The sequence below is a fragment of the Symphalangus syndactylus genome, chromosome 2 (assembly GCF_028878055.3).
Source record: "Symphalangus syndactylus isolate Jambi chromosome 2, NHGRI_mSymSyn1-v2.1_pri, whole genome shotgun sequence".
Lineage (NCBI taxonomy): Eukaryota > Metazoa > Chordata > Mammalia > Primates > Hylobatidae > Symphalangus > Symphalangus syndactylus.
The window spans coordinates 138,585,795-138,598,711 of record NC_072424.2 but is presented as its reverse complement, the minus strand read 5'-3'; the positions used below and the strand labels follow the sequence as shown (position 1 = coordinate 138,598,711).

The 12,917-nt window shown below is 38.0% G+C and overlaps 1 protein-coding gene across 7 annotated transcripts in view; it reads right to left on the bottom strand.

Annotated features, from left to right (window-relative positions):
• MAP3K4 (mitogen-activated protein kinase kinase kinase 4) overlaps nt 1-12,917 on the bottom strand; it is a 126,349-nt gene that overhangs the window by 43,438 nt on the left and 69,994 nt on the right. For 6 of the 7 annotated variants that reach the window (XM_055268949.2, XM_055268970.2, XM_055268942.2 and 3 more), the window contains exon 4: nt 2,451-2,693. In XM_055268949.2, coding sequence (XP_055124924.1) covers nt 2,451-2,693 — 243 coding nt within the window. Of the gene's footprint in view, nt 1-2,450; nt 2,694-6,013; nt 6,425-12,917 lie in introns of those variants that run through there. The other variant, XM_055268990.2, reaches the window with a different exon arrangement.

The window sequence follows — 12,917 nt, the reverse complement described above, 5'->3', positions numbered from 1 at the left end:
CCTTAGTAGTCTCAATTGAGTAGCAACAAAACAGTGAAAATAAAAGAATTTAATACTACAGCATGGATACACAGAGAAAATACCATATAGGCAATTACTGCTTTGCTAAAATAAATTCTCTTAACAACAAACTTATATAGAAAGTAAATCCCATGGAATAAAATCAATTTTTCTACTAATTTACATTATGAGAAATGTGAGAAAGAAAAACCTCCTAATGATCAAAAACATAATAAAGATTCAAAGGTACTTATATACCAAAAAGCAGGCGGCCTTCGCAATAATTTAGCATAGTTTACCTACTGTGATTTGTGGCCCAGTCTACCATCAAAAAATGACCACCAAAACCAACCAACTTAATACTATGTGATGAAATAGATAAAAATCAATGGAAAAAACAAAAAATGGACAAATTTGCAATATATAGATTGAATAGGTAATAACCTGCCAAACGTGGGCAGAAGGTTGAAATGAGACAACCTAGAAAGCCCTTACCATTAATAAAAAGACTGAGACACAACGTATGCAAATTCTAATAAACAGGGACTGTAGTATGAGATCACACAGTCACATTCGTTTTCATACATGTTAGCCAAACCTTCACTGCTGCTAATAGAAAGGTAAACTGATACAAACTTTCTAGAGTCTAAAAATGTATGACTCATCTATTTACTATTACGTTTTACACTCAAGAAATAATCAGAGATCTAAACTAAGATTTCTATACAAGCATATTTATCACAATGTTATTTAAATCAATGGTGATTAACCAAATAAATTGTGATGTGCCTATACAGTAGAATACTGTTGCAGCCATTTAAATTCTTGCTTTTCAAAAATACTTAAAGGGAAAAAAATCACACATACACATACTTACTTGTATGTGTAGGAAGTTATGTATGTGCAGGAAAAACAAATGGATGGAAATATACCAAAATGTTATAGCAGTTATCTCTGAATGTCAGAATAACAGGGTTTTTAAAATTATTTTTGATTTTGATTTTTGTATCATTTTTTGTACTTTTCTAAATTTCTAAAATAAACATGGATTGCTTTTATTGACAGAAGTCTCTCCCAGAAATGTTTTAAAAGTAATTATCCACTGTAAGAGAGCTATGGCTACAGTTAAATCTAACAAAAAGTGTTCTGTTCAGATTATATAATTATCAATTTCTCTATTAAAGATGTCACTTAGGTGCTTATGACTGATCTTTGAATGCATTTAAACCAAAATTTCTACTTTCTTTTTACTCTAGCAGTGCTATATTAATCTAAGTATTGTTTTTATTTTTCAAAGTATTACAACATACATTACTATTTAGTCCTCACAATAGCCCCATCAGCAAAAGATAAACTCCACCTTGCTTTACCAGGCTATATTTATGAAGTATTTCTTTTATAAAGAAGGGAGCTGAGAAGTTTTTTACCAAAATGTCCTAGATAACCACTGCGACGCTGAGGATGAGTTAAAAGCAAGGCCAAAGCGGACAGCAAGACAATAACCAGAAACAAGAGGGTGAGAAGGAAGGGGAGCTAACGTGGAAACATAACTCTGGCTGGTGCTGGGTATGAACCAAAGGGATGGAAATGAGATGCAGGGGACAATCTCCAAATGACTTTCATTAGTCATTCTATTCTACTCCTAATTAAACAAACAAATTCTATTTTGTACCTACTGTATGACCTGTATTCACCTGTCTTTCCTCAATCTGTACTGCTCACCTATGCTTTGTCTTACCATTCACAGAGCCGGGTAGCTCTCAGCCCTCCAATCCCTATGGGATAGACATGTACAGTCTACAAAAAACATACCAACCTTTCTTCTTTTGGGGACAAGGTCTGGAAATTTTTATTTTATATGGTGAATGTCAATACGTTAATATCATAAATCATAAATACGGACCCTCTTCAGCACTCATTCTGCTGGATACAACTGCTTCCACCCATTCCTCTACTGCTCCTGGGATATCAAACATCCGTAAGATCCCATCCAGAATGAACAACAACGAAGAAATCATAAGCTGTCACTACTGTTTAAACCACACCACTGCTTAAGCAAGCAAAAAGTCCAAACCCCTCCCCTATGCCTATTCTAGACATTTATCTGTTTACATGTACTTCAAACAGAAAAAATAAATAAATTTAAGAATCTTATACTCTACCTCTTATGAATGAATTTTAAATTTTAGTCTTCAAAGACTGAAACTTTAAAATACTTAGAACAAGGAAGTGGATGACAGAAAGGATGAGCCACAATCTTACCTTTGAGGACTGCAAATAAGGAACATTTTTAATTACCCTAAAAAATAACAGCTTAACACCATGGACAAACACTCATTTTTCACTATTTGCAACAATTAAGAAAAAAAAGGAACTCTTAAAATAAAAATGATAAGCCTGTAGGATAATATAATAATTGCTAAATATTTTAAAGAGTCTTTGAAGCAAACCTGCTTAATACTCAAGAGAGATGGTTCTCCAGCAGGTCTCTGCTCCAATCTTAACTTCAGACACTCATGTATGACATTCAGAAGGACTCGGCAGAGAACTAGGAAGGCAGGTTCAAATGAAGGTAAATCCATGGCCTTCAGCTCCTCCCACGACACAGCACTGCATTTCTGCTCAGATGAAGGCGGTGTCCTTGACAACTGCACATAATCTGAACCCCACATGGGATCTGGAAATTCAGAAAACTATAACAAAAATTCAACAGGCACAGATTAAAAGAGCATACAAGACAATGTCCTATGGTTGTGGTTATAAATTCTTATTCTCTACAACGTGCTAACAAATCTACAAAAATTCTAATTTCACAGGGAAAAGAATATTTAATAATTTAATGAATTTAATAACTCAACATTTTCAACATAGATCCAAAAAGTTCTAAGAATGCTGGAAACCATAATGAGAACTAAAACCAAATTGCAATACTTTTATCAAAGAAGTATATTAGAAAAAGAATCAGGTTCATCTTTAACATTTTTGCCTCACACTTAAAATGATCAGAACACTTTATTTTTCAGGTTATATATAGTACTATCCACAACTATCTCTAGACTGGAAAAAAAAAAACAGAGAATTACTAAAATTAGAGAAAACATTACAAAATCAAGTAACAGCTCATCCTAAGTAGCCATTTATGAAAACATAAAAACTAATCAGTTCCACTAATTCTTCTGTCCATTTGTTCCCCTGAGCAGTAATGAACGATGCTGATAGAAAAATAAAAAAATCGTTAAGATCAACCTGGTTGGCATGACTCAGTTATCTGTTATGTGATGCTTCCTGGGAACCCTAGTGTTGCACTGTTCGCCCCCACCCCTGATCTTTTAGCTGTTCCTCTCAAATTCCTTATACCTTTCCCCATAAAGTGGGGGATCTGGAATGTTGGGGGCACTCTCTCCCCCCACCTGGCCACTCCTCCCTGGCTCCCCAAGGCCTCTGCTTCTCCTCCCTTTGGTCCTCACCCACGTTCTCCCTGCTCCATGGAAGCTATTTCTCCCCTCCTCATCATTCCCCACCAGAACCCCTACTCCCTGCCATCAGAGTATTTCACATTCCACCATAACTTGGTGACAGAACTTCCTGAGGGCAAGGACTTTCACTTCCTTACCACTATACTAAAAGGACCGTCCCCATGCCTGGCACTGATTACAGCGGACAGTAATTGTTGCTGCATTCACGAATGATATCCTCATCTGACACTTCCAAGCACTGCCCCCGACCTGCCCATCTACTAAATATGGCCCAAACAACTTGAGCTGCTATGGAAGCCCCTCCTTGACCTAGTCTCACCCTCCAGTGCTGCCTTCTCTCCTGCCTCCACCTGACCTCTCAACCAACCCTCACACACGTGTGCTGTCACCAGCCTCGCTGCCCATGCTGCCTCCCCACTTAGAAATGCTCGCCTCTTTATTTTCCACTTCAAAATCCTTAGTTTTCAAGGTTCACCTCATGATACCTTTCCAGTGACTTTCTTCTCGCCCCCAACAGCATGCCCACTAAAATACTCTAAACCCTGAGTTTACCTTGACTTTCATGATAGAGACGGTGTGGCTTAATGAGAAAACAACCAAGGTCCAAAAATCAGAAAAGCTGGTTTTGAGTCAATTAGCGATGTGATTCTGGAAGCACTGAGTAGTCTCTCAGGGTTGGTTTCTTCATTTTAAAAATAGAGCCATCATCCACCTCTTATCAAGATTAAACAGCACGCTGTATACATGGGGAAAACGCTCTAAAAACATACTACATATAACGTTAGTAAAATCACTACTGTTAACATGTTGGTCTCTCCTACTGGACCATGAGTTGCTTTACAGCAAATAGAAGCAGCCATATCTTAAGTCAGGTTTGCATAAACCCCCACATCTAGAACTGTCAGAGGACTCAAGGAATCACAAAGAGCCTTAGCTGCAGAGTGGACTAATTTTTATGGCTATTATCTTCTTCAGGATGATTCCCTGTTTCCGTGTTTTCCCATTTCCAACGGACAGCTTGGCTTTCACTAATTAATGCTCATTCATGGCCTTCCACACTTGTCTTTCCTTGAACCATACATGCAGATGTTTAACAAGCTTTATCAGTTCTACTAAATACTCCTTAAATCCACCTTCTCCTCTACACTCTGCCTTAACTCACAGTGGATCTTCAACTGTTTTTCTGATTACAACACGTGAATCCATTGACCTCTCAATAACCCACAAAGTGATTTTGTTCAAAGGCTTGTCTTAGCCCTTCTAATTTAAAATGCAATGCTTCACTGACAGCCCTAAGTGTCAGACACTTTTATTTAGCCTAATGGCCTGGTCTCTGCATAGATCTTGATCCTTATCTCCTGCCACCACCTTTTCCTCCTTTACCCATAACAAACCTGCCTCTGTGCTTCTGCACAAATTAATTCCTTTTATTATCAGAAGTTCTGATCTGCTGACAGTGTTCTGTCCCTGGTGAACTCTTCCTCTCATTAGGAAGAAGCCCAGATGCCACCCTCCTCTATGAAGTTTTCTGTGACTGCCTCAAATAACTCATTTAATCTCTCGCTTTTCTCACAGTATTTGTGCCTTGCAAATGCTTCCTCTGTTGTATTTATCATGCTTTACTGTAATGCATTATTTTATCTATTTACACATTAGACCATCAGTTCCATGAAAAAGATTGTTTATCTCCAGTTAACTATGGGTCTCTAAAACTTAGCTCGGTACTTGCCACATAATAGATGCTGAACAAATGTTTGATGAATAAATTAATAGGTAAATACTCCTATAAAAGTGCCAGTGTTTCTTCTTCCCCTGCTATTAACAATCTAACACTAAAGAATGGAACATATGATATCATCAACCTTGTTAACAAGCTCTTAGTTCTCAAATTCCCTATTGTACTCCTTTAATGCCAACAGTAATTATGTTAGTGATAGATTGACAAGGTCTACAGTTTTAAAAGTGGATGTTTTGATTTTCAAAAATAACATATATACTTGGCATAACTGAGATACACTTAATGACAGAAACGAGGATATGCCTTCTTCCTAGCATAAAATTACCATCAAGATTAAATGTCTGAAAGGAAAAAATTCTTGTCTCTTAAAACACAGACGTTTAGTTTATTATAATCTGACATCAAACAATGTTAGTATATAACCACTAAAATATAAAGTTGGAAGAACACACCGTTTCCACTTAATAATCTGCATTAGCACTAAGGAAAACAAGATTAATTTATCCTTCTACATTTAATACATACTTTTGCACTTAAATTAGTACACACTTGGGTTTCCCTAACAGGCAAGAATTTCTAAAATAACCACTAAAATAATTACTTGTGATAAATGTGGTCAGGGTTGTGAAAGGAAAATAAATCTTGGAGCCCCCAAATCATTAAGCTAAAGGGAAAATTCAAGCTGGGAACTGCTTAGGGCAAACCTGCCTCCCAGCCTGTTCCCTCTGCTCACTGAGACCGATGCATAAGGAGGCTAATCAGAAATTCAAAAGAATGTAACGTTTTGTCTCTCACCTACCTGTGACCTGCAAGCCCCATCCCTGCTTCGAGTTGTCCTACCTTTCTGGATGGAACCAATGTACATCTTACATATACTGATTGATGTCTCCTGTCTCCCTAAAATGTATAAAACCAAGCTGTGGCCCAACCACCTTGGGCACATGTCGTCAGGACATCCTGAGGCTGTGTCACAGGCACACACGACCTCAATCTTGGCAAAATAAACTTTCTAAATTAACAGACCTGTCTCAGATATTCAGGGTTCACAGCTTAAGGTATGTCTAAGTGAAGGCTTTAGACACTATAAATGATTCCCTCCACCGCCTCCGGTATAATGATATCAGAAAACAATGTTTATATAAAGCTCTGTAAAACTCAGAAAACTTTCTAAGATAAAATTCTAAATAATTCTTTTGGCATTCCAAGCAGTCCCAGCCTGCTGACTTTGTTTGCAGGCTCACTGAGCCAAAGGCACAATCCCTAGTTCTCAAAAAAGTGCAAGACCACATTGCCTGGGAGAGCCAACAGCCAGACCTCCACAGTCACAGAGGAAACCCCTTCCTGCTGGAAGAGCTTGGTATGTCAATACATGTCCAGACAGAGAGGAGCAGATGTTTCAAAAATTCAGCACTTCAGAGGAAACAGCAATTTCCTTAAGAGGAGACCAAAGGGCAGAATCAGAACAGCTGGGTTCAATTAATACCGATTTAATGTAGAAAACAGAAGAGAACAATAAAAATACTCTAATACGAGATCTCATTAAAGGCCTCTGGAAAATAATAAATTAAGACTTCTGAAATAAACTCAAGAAAGACAGTGAAAATATAATGAACACTGCTAAAACTGATTTAATAATCTAGAATTAACTGCAGAAATTATTACTATAACTCAGAGCAAAAAAAAAAAAAAGATGAAATGGAAGCTTTGAGTAAAAACAAGAGACATGGAAGTCAGATCTAGGGGCTCTAACATAAGAACAATCAGAGTTCCATAAAGAACAAAAGGAAAAGGGGAGAAAAGCATTTGGCATAGTCAAAATACCACAAAGATGTGATGCAGCAGCAGCCTCTGAATAGGGATGATCTCAAAGTACAATTCACTTACCTTCTCTAAAAAACTATTCAAAGTATGGTTATGGTAGAGTCTAGTTAAATGACAACTAGACTGGAATAAAAAAATCACAAGATAGGGAAAGAAAAATAGCAAACGAAGATAAAAGCCGTAAATTTAACAAAACTTACATAGGTTGCGCATCCCTAATCCGAAAACCCAAAATCTGAAATGCTCCAAAATCCAAAACTTTTTGAGCACTGACATGTTGGATTTGGGATGCTCAATTGGTATCCATTCTGTAAATATTCTAAAATCCAAAAAAAGCTGAAGTCTAAAACACTTCTGGTCCCAAGCATATTGGATAAGGGATTTTCAATCTGTATAGGCAGATACAACAATACGATGATAATTTGGTTATTGACTATAATTCGAGTTCTAGAATGAAATATTAAAAACACAATTTTAACTGGATCTTGCATTCCAAATTATTACAATAAAACCAGTGAGCCGAGAAAGGGACAGTGCAGTGCAGGAACACGTATCTGTTATCATCTTATTCCAGGGAAGAGCACAGGATCAAACACAGTGTAAAACCCCAGATCAAGCCTAGCCAAACTGGGAAGATTCAGTAATATAAGGACATGGATAAAATGCATAGTAAATTCTTATAATTTTATGTTGCCTTAGTATGCACTTTGAATCGAAGTGGAACCTTCTCATAGCAGAAGCAGGGCTCTGGCACCCTTGACGCAGGGTGCAGTTCTACACTGCCTCCCAGTTCCTCAATGTGGCTGATCCAGATACCTGCCTTATACAACTTCCTCCTGGTGACCACCTCCCTATGGACGGCTATACACAGCCTCGTTCACTGGCCCTGACCCTCATACCTCTCATGGACAGTGCAGACACAGCACTGTGACTACCTCTGTAACAGCGTGACCTCCTGGAACTTGTGCCTGATTGCTTTAAACCCACCAATTAAACCTCCCTGAGGGAAACCTGTTTGGACAATACCTTGGACTCTATGAAGGCACTGGCCCAAGGGTCCCTCCCTCTCTCCGTCTGCACTTCCTGACCTCTGCATGAGTGGCCTCTAGGCATGCCGTGTACCCTCCAGAACCTTCAAGTAATAAAATCTTTATTTCCATCTTGTGTCTCTTCTAATCCTTGAAAGGGTGCTCTCCATCTTAGAGATTCTATATTAAGACCATGCAATGTAATTACAATAATAATTCTGATGTCATGTTGTGTGGATTTGACAAATCCATAATAAAGTCCATGTGGAAGAAAGAAATGTGCAAAAATAGAAACAGCACAGAAACTTCTGAAGAGAAAGAATGGGCAAAATTGTCCTACAAGATACCAAACCTTACTAATAAGCCTACTCTACTTAAAATAGAAAAATCCTGCACAGTAATAAACAGATCAGAACACAGAAACATACCCAATTATCTATAATTTAATGTAAAAAAAGGTACGCAGCAATTTAAGAAGTTGGAAAATAATGGGTTATCTAATGTATGTTATAAGCAATTAACAGAAAAATAATGACATGCTTACCTCATACTATACCTCACAGTATCACAAGTATTCATTTCTAAAATTATGCAGCTGTTTTAGAAATTCTTACTGGTTATTAAGGGAAATCAAAGTATGTATTAAACACAAAAATATATGTTGAACAATATATTTAGAAAAAGAAATTCCCAATGTAGTAAAATCTAAAGATAGAGCTCTGCATTAGGTTAAACTATATAAAAATTCCCACTTTCGTTCATTGAAAATGATCAAATACTGGCAATTTAGTACAGGTCAAACTGAAAAAAAGAATTCTGGGAAAAAGTGGTGGCGACAGGGTTTCAATTTCCCTTCAACGCCGTCTCATAAAAATGGAGCAATGAGGACAGCAAAACCAAAACTCTGTGAGACAAACCTCCAACAAAACTAGATGAAAAGGGGTCGTCATGACTCCCCAAAGAGAAGAGGTGGCGGGAAAACAATGAACAGTTCCAAGAGCCATGTGGTATCAGCATTAGTGGAGGGAAGCAGAGGAAATTAACAGGGTGTCTGAAGGGCGTAAAGGGGCAGATTCCCAAGTCATGATGAGTGCTCTATGAAAAGCTCACAGAGTCTACAGAGAACTTCTGTGAAATTAGGAACGATTTTGGCACTATTCATGAGTAAAGGCAAGGGGTTGGCAGTAAGGTCTGAAAGGGCTGGAGTGGTTTAGGCCCCATAATATCTTAAAACTAGTACCCAAAATTCCCTTCCAGGAATTCTGGGCTCCACACCAAGGAAAAAAAGTGAAATCCAACTCCCCAGTAAAGGACAACAGGAGGAAAGGGAAGAGGAGATCGAGAACATGGGAAGAAGAACAGTCCACAGACCTCAAACAATAACAGAGAAGATGGTACACTTTCCTAACTCCCTCTCTCCTTTACGTTCATGGAAACAAGTATCATGTTTAAAAATAAGCAACAGAAAAGAACTGTAGTAGAATCTAGCACAAGGTTATCATAAGCAGAGAGAGAAAAAGGTGAATAACCCTCCAGACAGTGAGCGCTTGCCAGAAAGATATGTCCACTAAGCAGATGAGAATTGTAGACCAATTTCTGAAATAAACTAAAAGAAATTAAGAAAATCATAAGAAATATAAAAGAATGACAAAAATCAGAATTAGAAAAAAAACTCAGTGATAGAACTCAGAATTTAAATTTTTTTTTTTGAGACGGAGTCCTGCTCTGTCGCCCAGGCTGGAGCAGTGGTGTGATCTCGGCTCACTGCAAGCTCCGCCACCACGGTTCACGCCATTCTCCTGCCTCAGCCTCCTGAGTAGCTGGGACTACAGGCGCCCGTCACCGCACCTGGCTAATTTTTTGCATTTTTAGTAGAGACGGGGTTTCACCGTGGTCTCAATCTCCTGACCTCGTGATCCACCCGCCTCGGCCTCCCAAAGTGCTGGGATTACAGGCGTGAGCCACCCCGCCCAGCTCTGACTTCTTAAATGTGTATATACTTCTGATTTTACTTCTCCATCTTTTGTTCTTCCCTTTTTTTTTTTTTTTTTTTTTGAGACAGAGTTTCGCTCTTGTTGCCCAGGCTGGAGTGCAGTGGCGCAATCTCAGCTCACTATAACCTCCTCCTCCGGGGTTCAAGTGATTCTCCTGCCTCAGCCTCCCGAGTAGCTGGGATTACAGGCATGCGCCACCACCCCAGCTAATTTTGTATTTTTAGTAGAGACGGGGTTTCTCCATGTTGGTCAGTCTGATCTTGAACTCCCGACCTCGGGTGATCCGCCCACCTCAGCCTCCCAAAGTGCTGGGATTACAGGCGTGAGCCACCGCGCCCAGCCCAGAATTTAATTTTTTAATCAAAAATAAAATCAATTTTATTTCCAAAATCAAAAACAAACTAGAAGGCACATAAGCACAAACAGAACAGAACAGATAATGCCTTCACTGAAATGAGGTCAACAAAAGAAAACTTTATAACTGAAAAAGAAACTAAGAAAAAGAAAAGATCTGAAACAAAGTGACAGAGAAGACAGGCAAAGTAGATCCAAAATATATGAAGAGCAGCTCCCAAAGAGAACTGAGTCAGTGAAGCAAAAATGTGAAACTGTAAGTTAAGAAACTCACTAGAAATTTAAAAAACAGACTGACAAACAAAACTATGTATTCAAAGTGTACACCATGTATCTGAAAATATCAAATTGGAAAAACCAACACTATGTAAAACTAGTAGAGTTTAAAGAAAAAAAATCCTTTAGGTATTCAGCAAACAAAGGTCTTGTAAGTGGAAACAAAAAATCACATTGTCATCAGACCATTCAACATCAATGCTTCCTGTCAAAAGACAATGAATAACAAATTTATCCAAGGAAAGAAAATACAAACCAAAGATTCGATGGACAGTCAAACAAACTTCCAAGTATAAATGTTGCAAACTGTTAGAAACACGGCAGAACTCAGGAAATGCTGTCCTCCTGAACCCTTACTCAGAAACCTACTAAAGAACAGGTGTCACTCAACCAGAATGACTCAAGAGACTGGGATATAACAATTAAAAATGAGCCTTTAAACAAAATCTGAAACTTCTATCTACATGTCTGTGATAAATATGTTATCTGTCTACACACATACACACAACCCTGAAGAACTGAGACTAAATGATAGCTATGGGGGAGAAAGTACTGTCATACATGGCTGTATGATCTGATAATACAGATATACCACACCACCACCATCTAGGGGAAAAGAAAGGGCATATGAAATACCTTGGCATTTCACTGGCAGTAAAAGAAAATTACTTCAAATGAAACTTTGGAAATAAAAGGATAATTCCAATATAGCTCAAAGTTGGGAACAAACAGATTAAAAAATTGAAGGGGGGATATTAAGGGTATTATGTAAAGATATTAATACAAAGACATCTTGGGGGAAATAAAGTAATCTTAAACATTAAAAGTAAATAAACAAACAAAACTACATACTTCCAAAAAGTTTACACTAAAAAATAGAAGTATAAAACATAAAATGTTTTAAAAGATTAACTATCCCTGTCAGAGAAGCTAAACTTCTTTGAGAATACATTTAGGTTTTCTTGTAAAACCAAGTACTTTACATAATTCTTATAAAAACAAATTAAAAACAATACCTAAAAATAAAATTTTAAGAAATCTATGAATAGATCAACAAAACGTGGTATAGCCATACAATGGAATATTATTCAGTCATAAAAAGGAATGAAGCGCCAATACATACCACAGGAAGGATGAATCTTGAAAACATTATGCAAATGAAAGAAGCCAGTCTCAAAAGACCACATACCATATGACCCCATTTATATGGCTAGACAAATATTAAGAGACAGAAAGTAGATTAGTGGTTGCCTAGGGATGGGGCTAGTGAGCACAGGAATTGTGGAGGTGACAGCTAAAGGGCACAGGACTTCTTTTAGGGGCAATGAAAATGTTCCAAAGTTACACAGTGAGGATGGTTGCAGTGGCGATGGTTGCACAACTCCAAATACAGAGAACCACTGAACACTTTAAACAGTGAATTTTATGCTAAGTGAATTATATCTCAATAAAGCTATTATTTTGGAAATACAGTAGAAAAAAGAAGAGAATCTAACTATATATCTAGCCAGTGGCAGAGCCACGAGAAGAAATGTTCCAAGTGTCTTTAAAATGTAGTTATCTGATGTTACATCCATAAAGGATTATAACCTAAGGATGGTCAAAAACAAAACTTGAACTGTTTTCTAGTAATCACACTGAGATGATTGTCTATTTTGGAATATAGTCAGTATTTGATATTCTGTCACACCTGGTATCACAGAAAATTGGGCTTCTCAATAAAAAAGAAAGGTGGTGATATATGGATTAAGTCAGAAGAGATTAAGCAAAATTCTCAAATCCTGAATTTGAATCAGAACTATCAGAATGGACTTGTGATGCATTTTGTGTATGTGTTTTCATCTGTCCACTAAAGAGTAAAACAATGACCAGCCACAATTTCAGTTGCAATGAACAATGCTGGTGTACAGACTGTGGTCTTGGAATATACCACTTCTCAATAAAAGGAACTAGGGTTCCTTAAAAATGTATCTGATTCTCAGTGGCTGGGCGCGGTGGCTCGTGCCTGTAATCTCAGCACTCTGGGAGGCCAAGGCCGGCAGATCACTTGAGGTCAGAGTTTGAGACCAGCCTGGCCAACATGGTGTAACCCCATCTCTACTAAAAATACAAAAAATTACCTGGGCGTGGTGGCGCATGCCTGTAATCCCAGCTACTCAGGAGGCTGAGGCATGAGAACCACTTGAGCCAGGGAGACAGAGGTTGCAGTGAGACAAGATCACGCCACTGC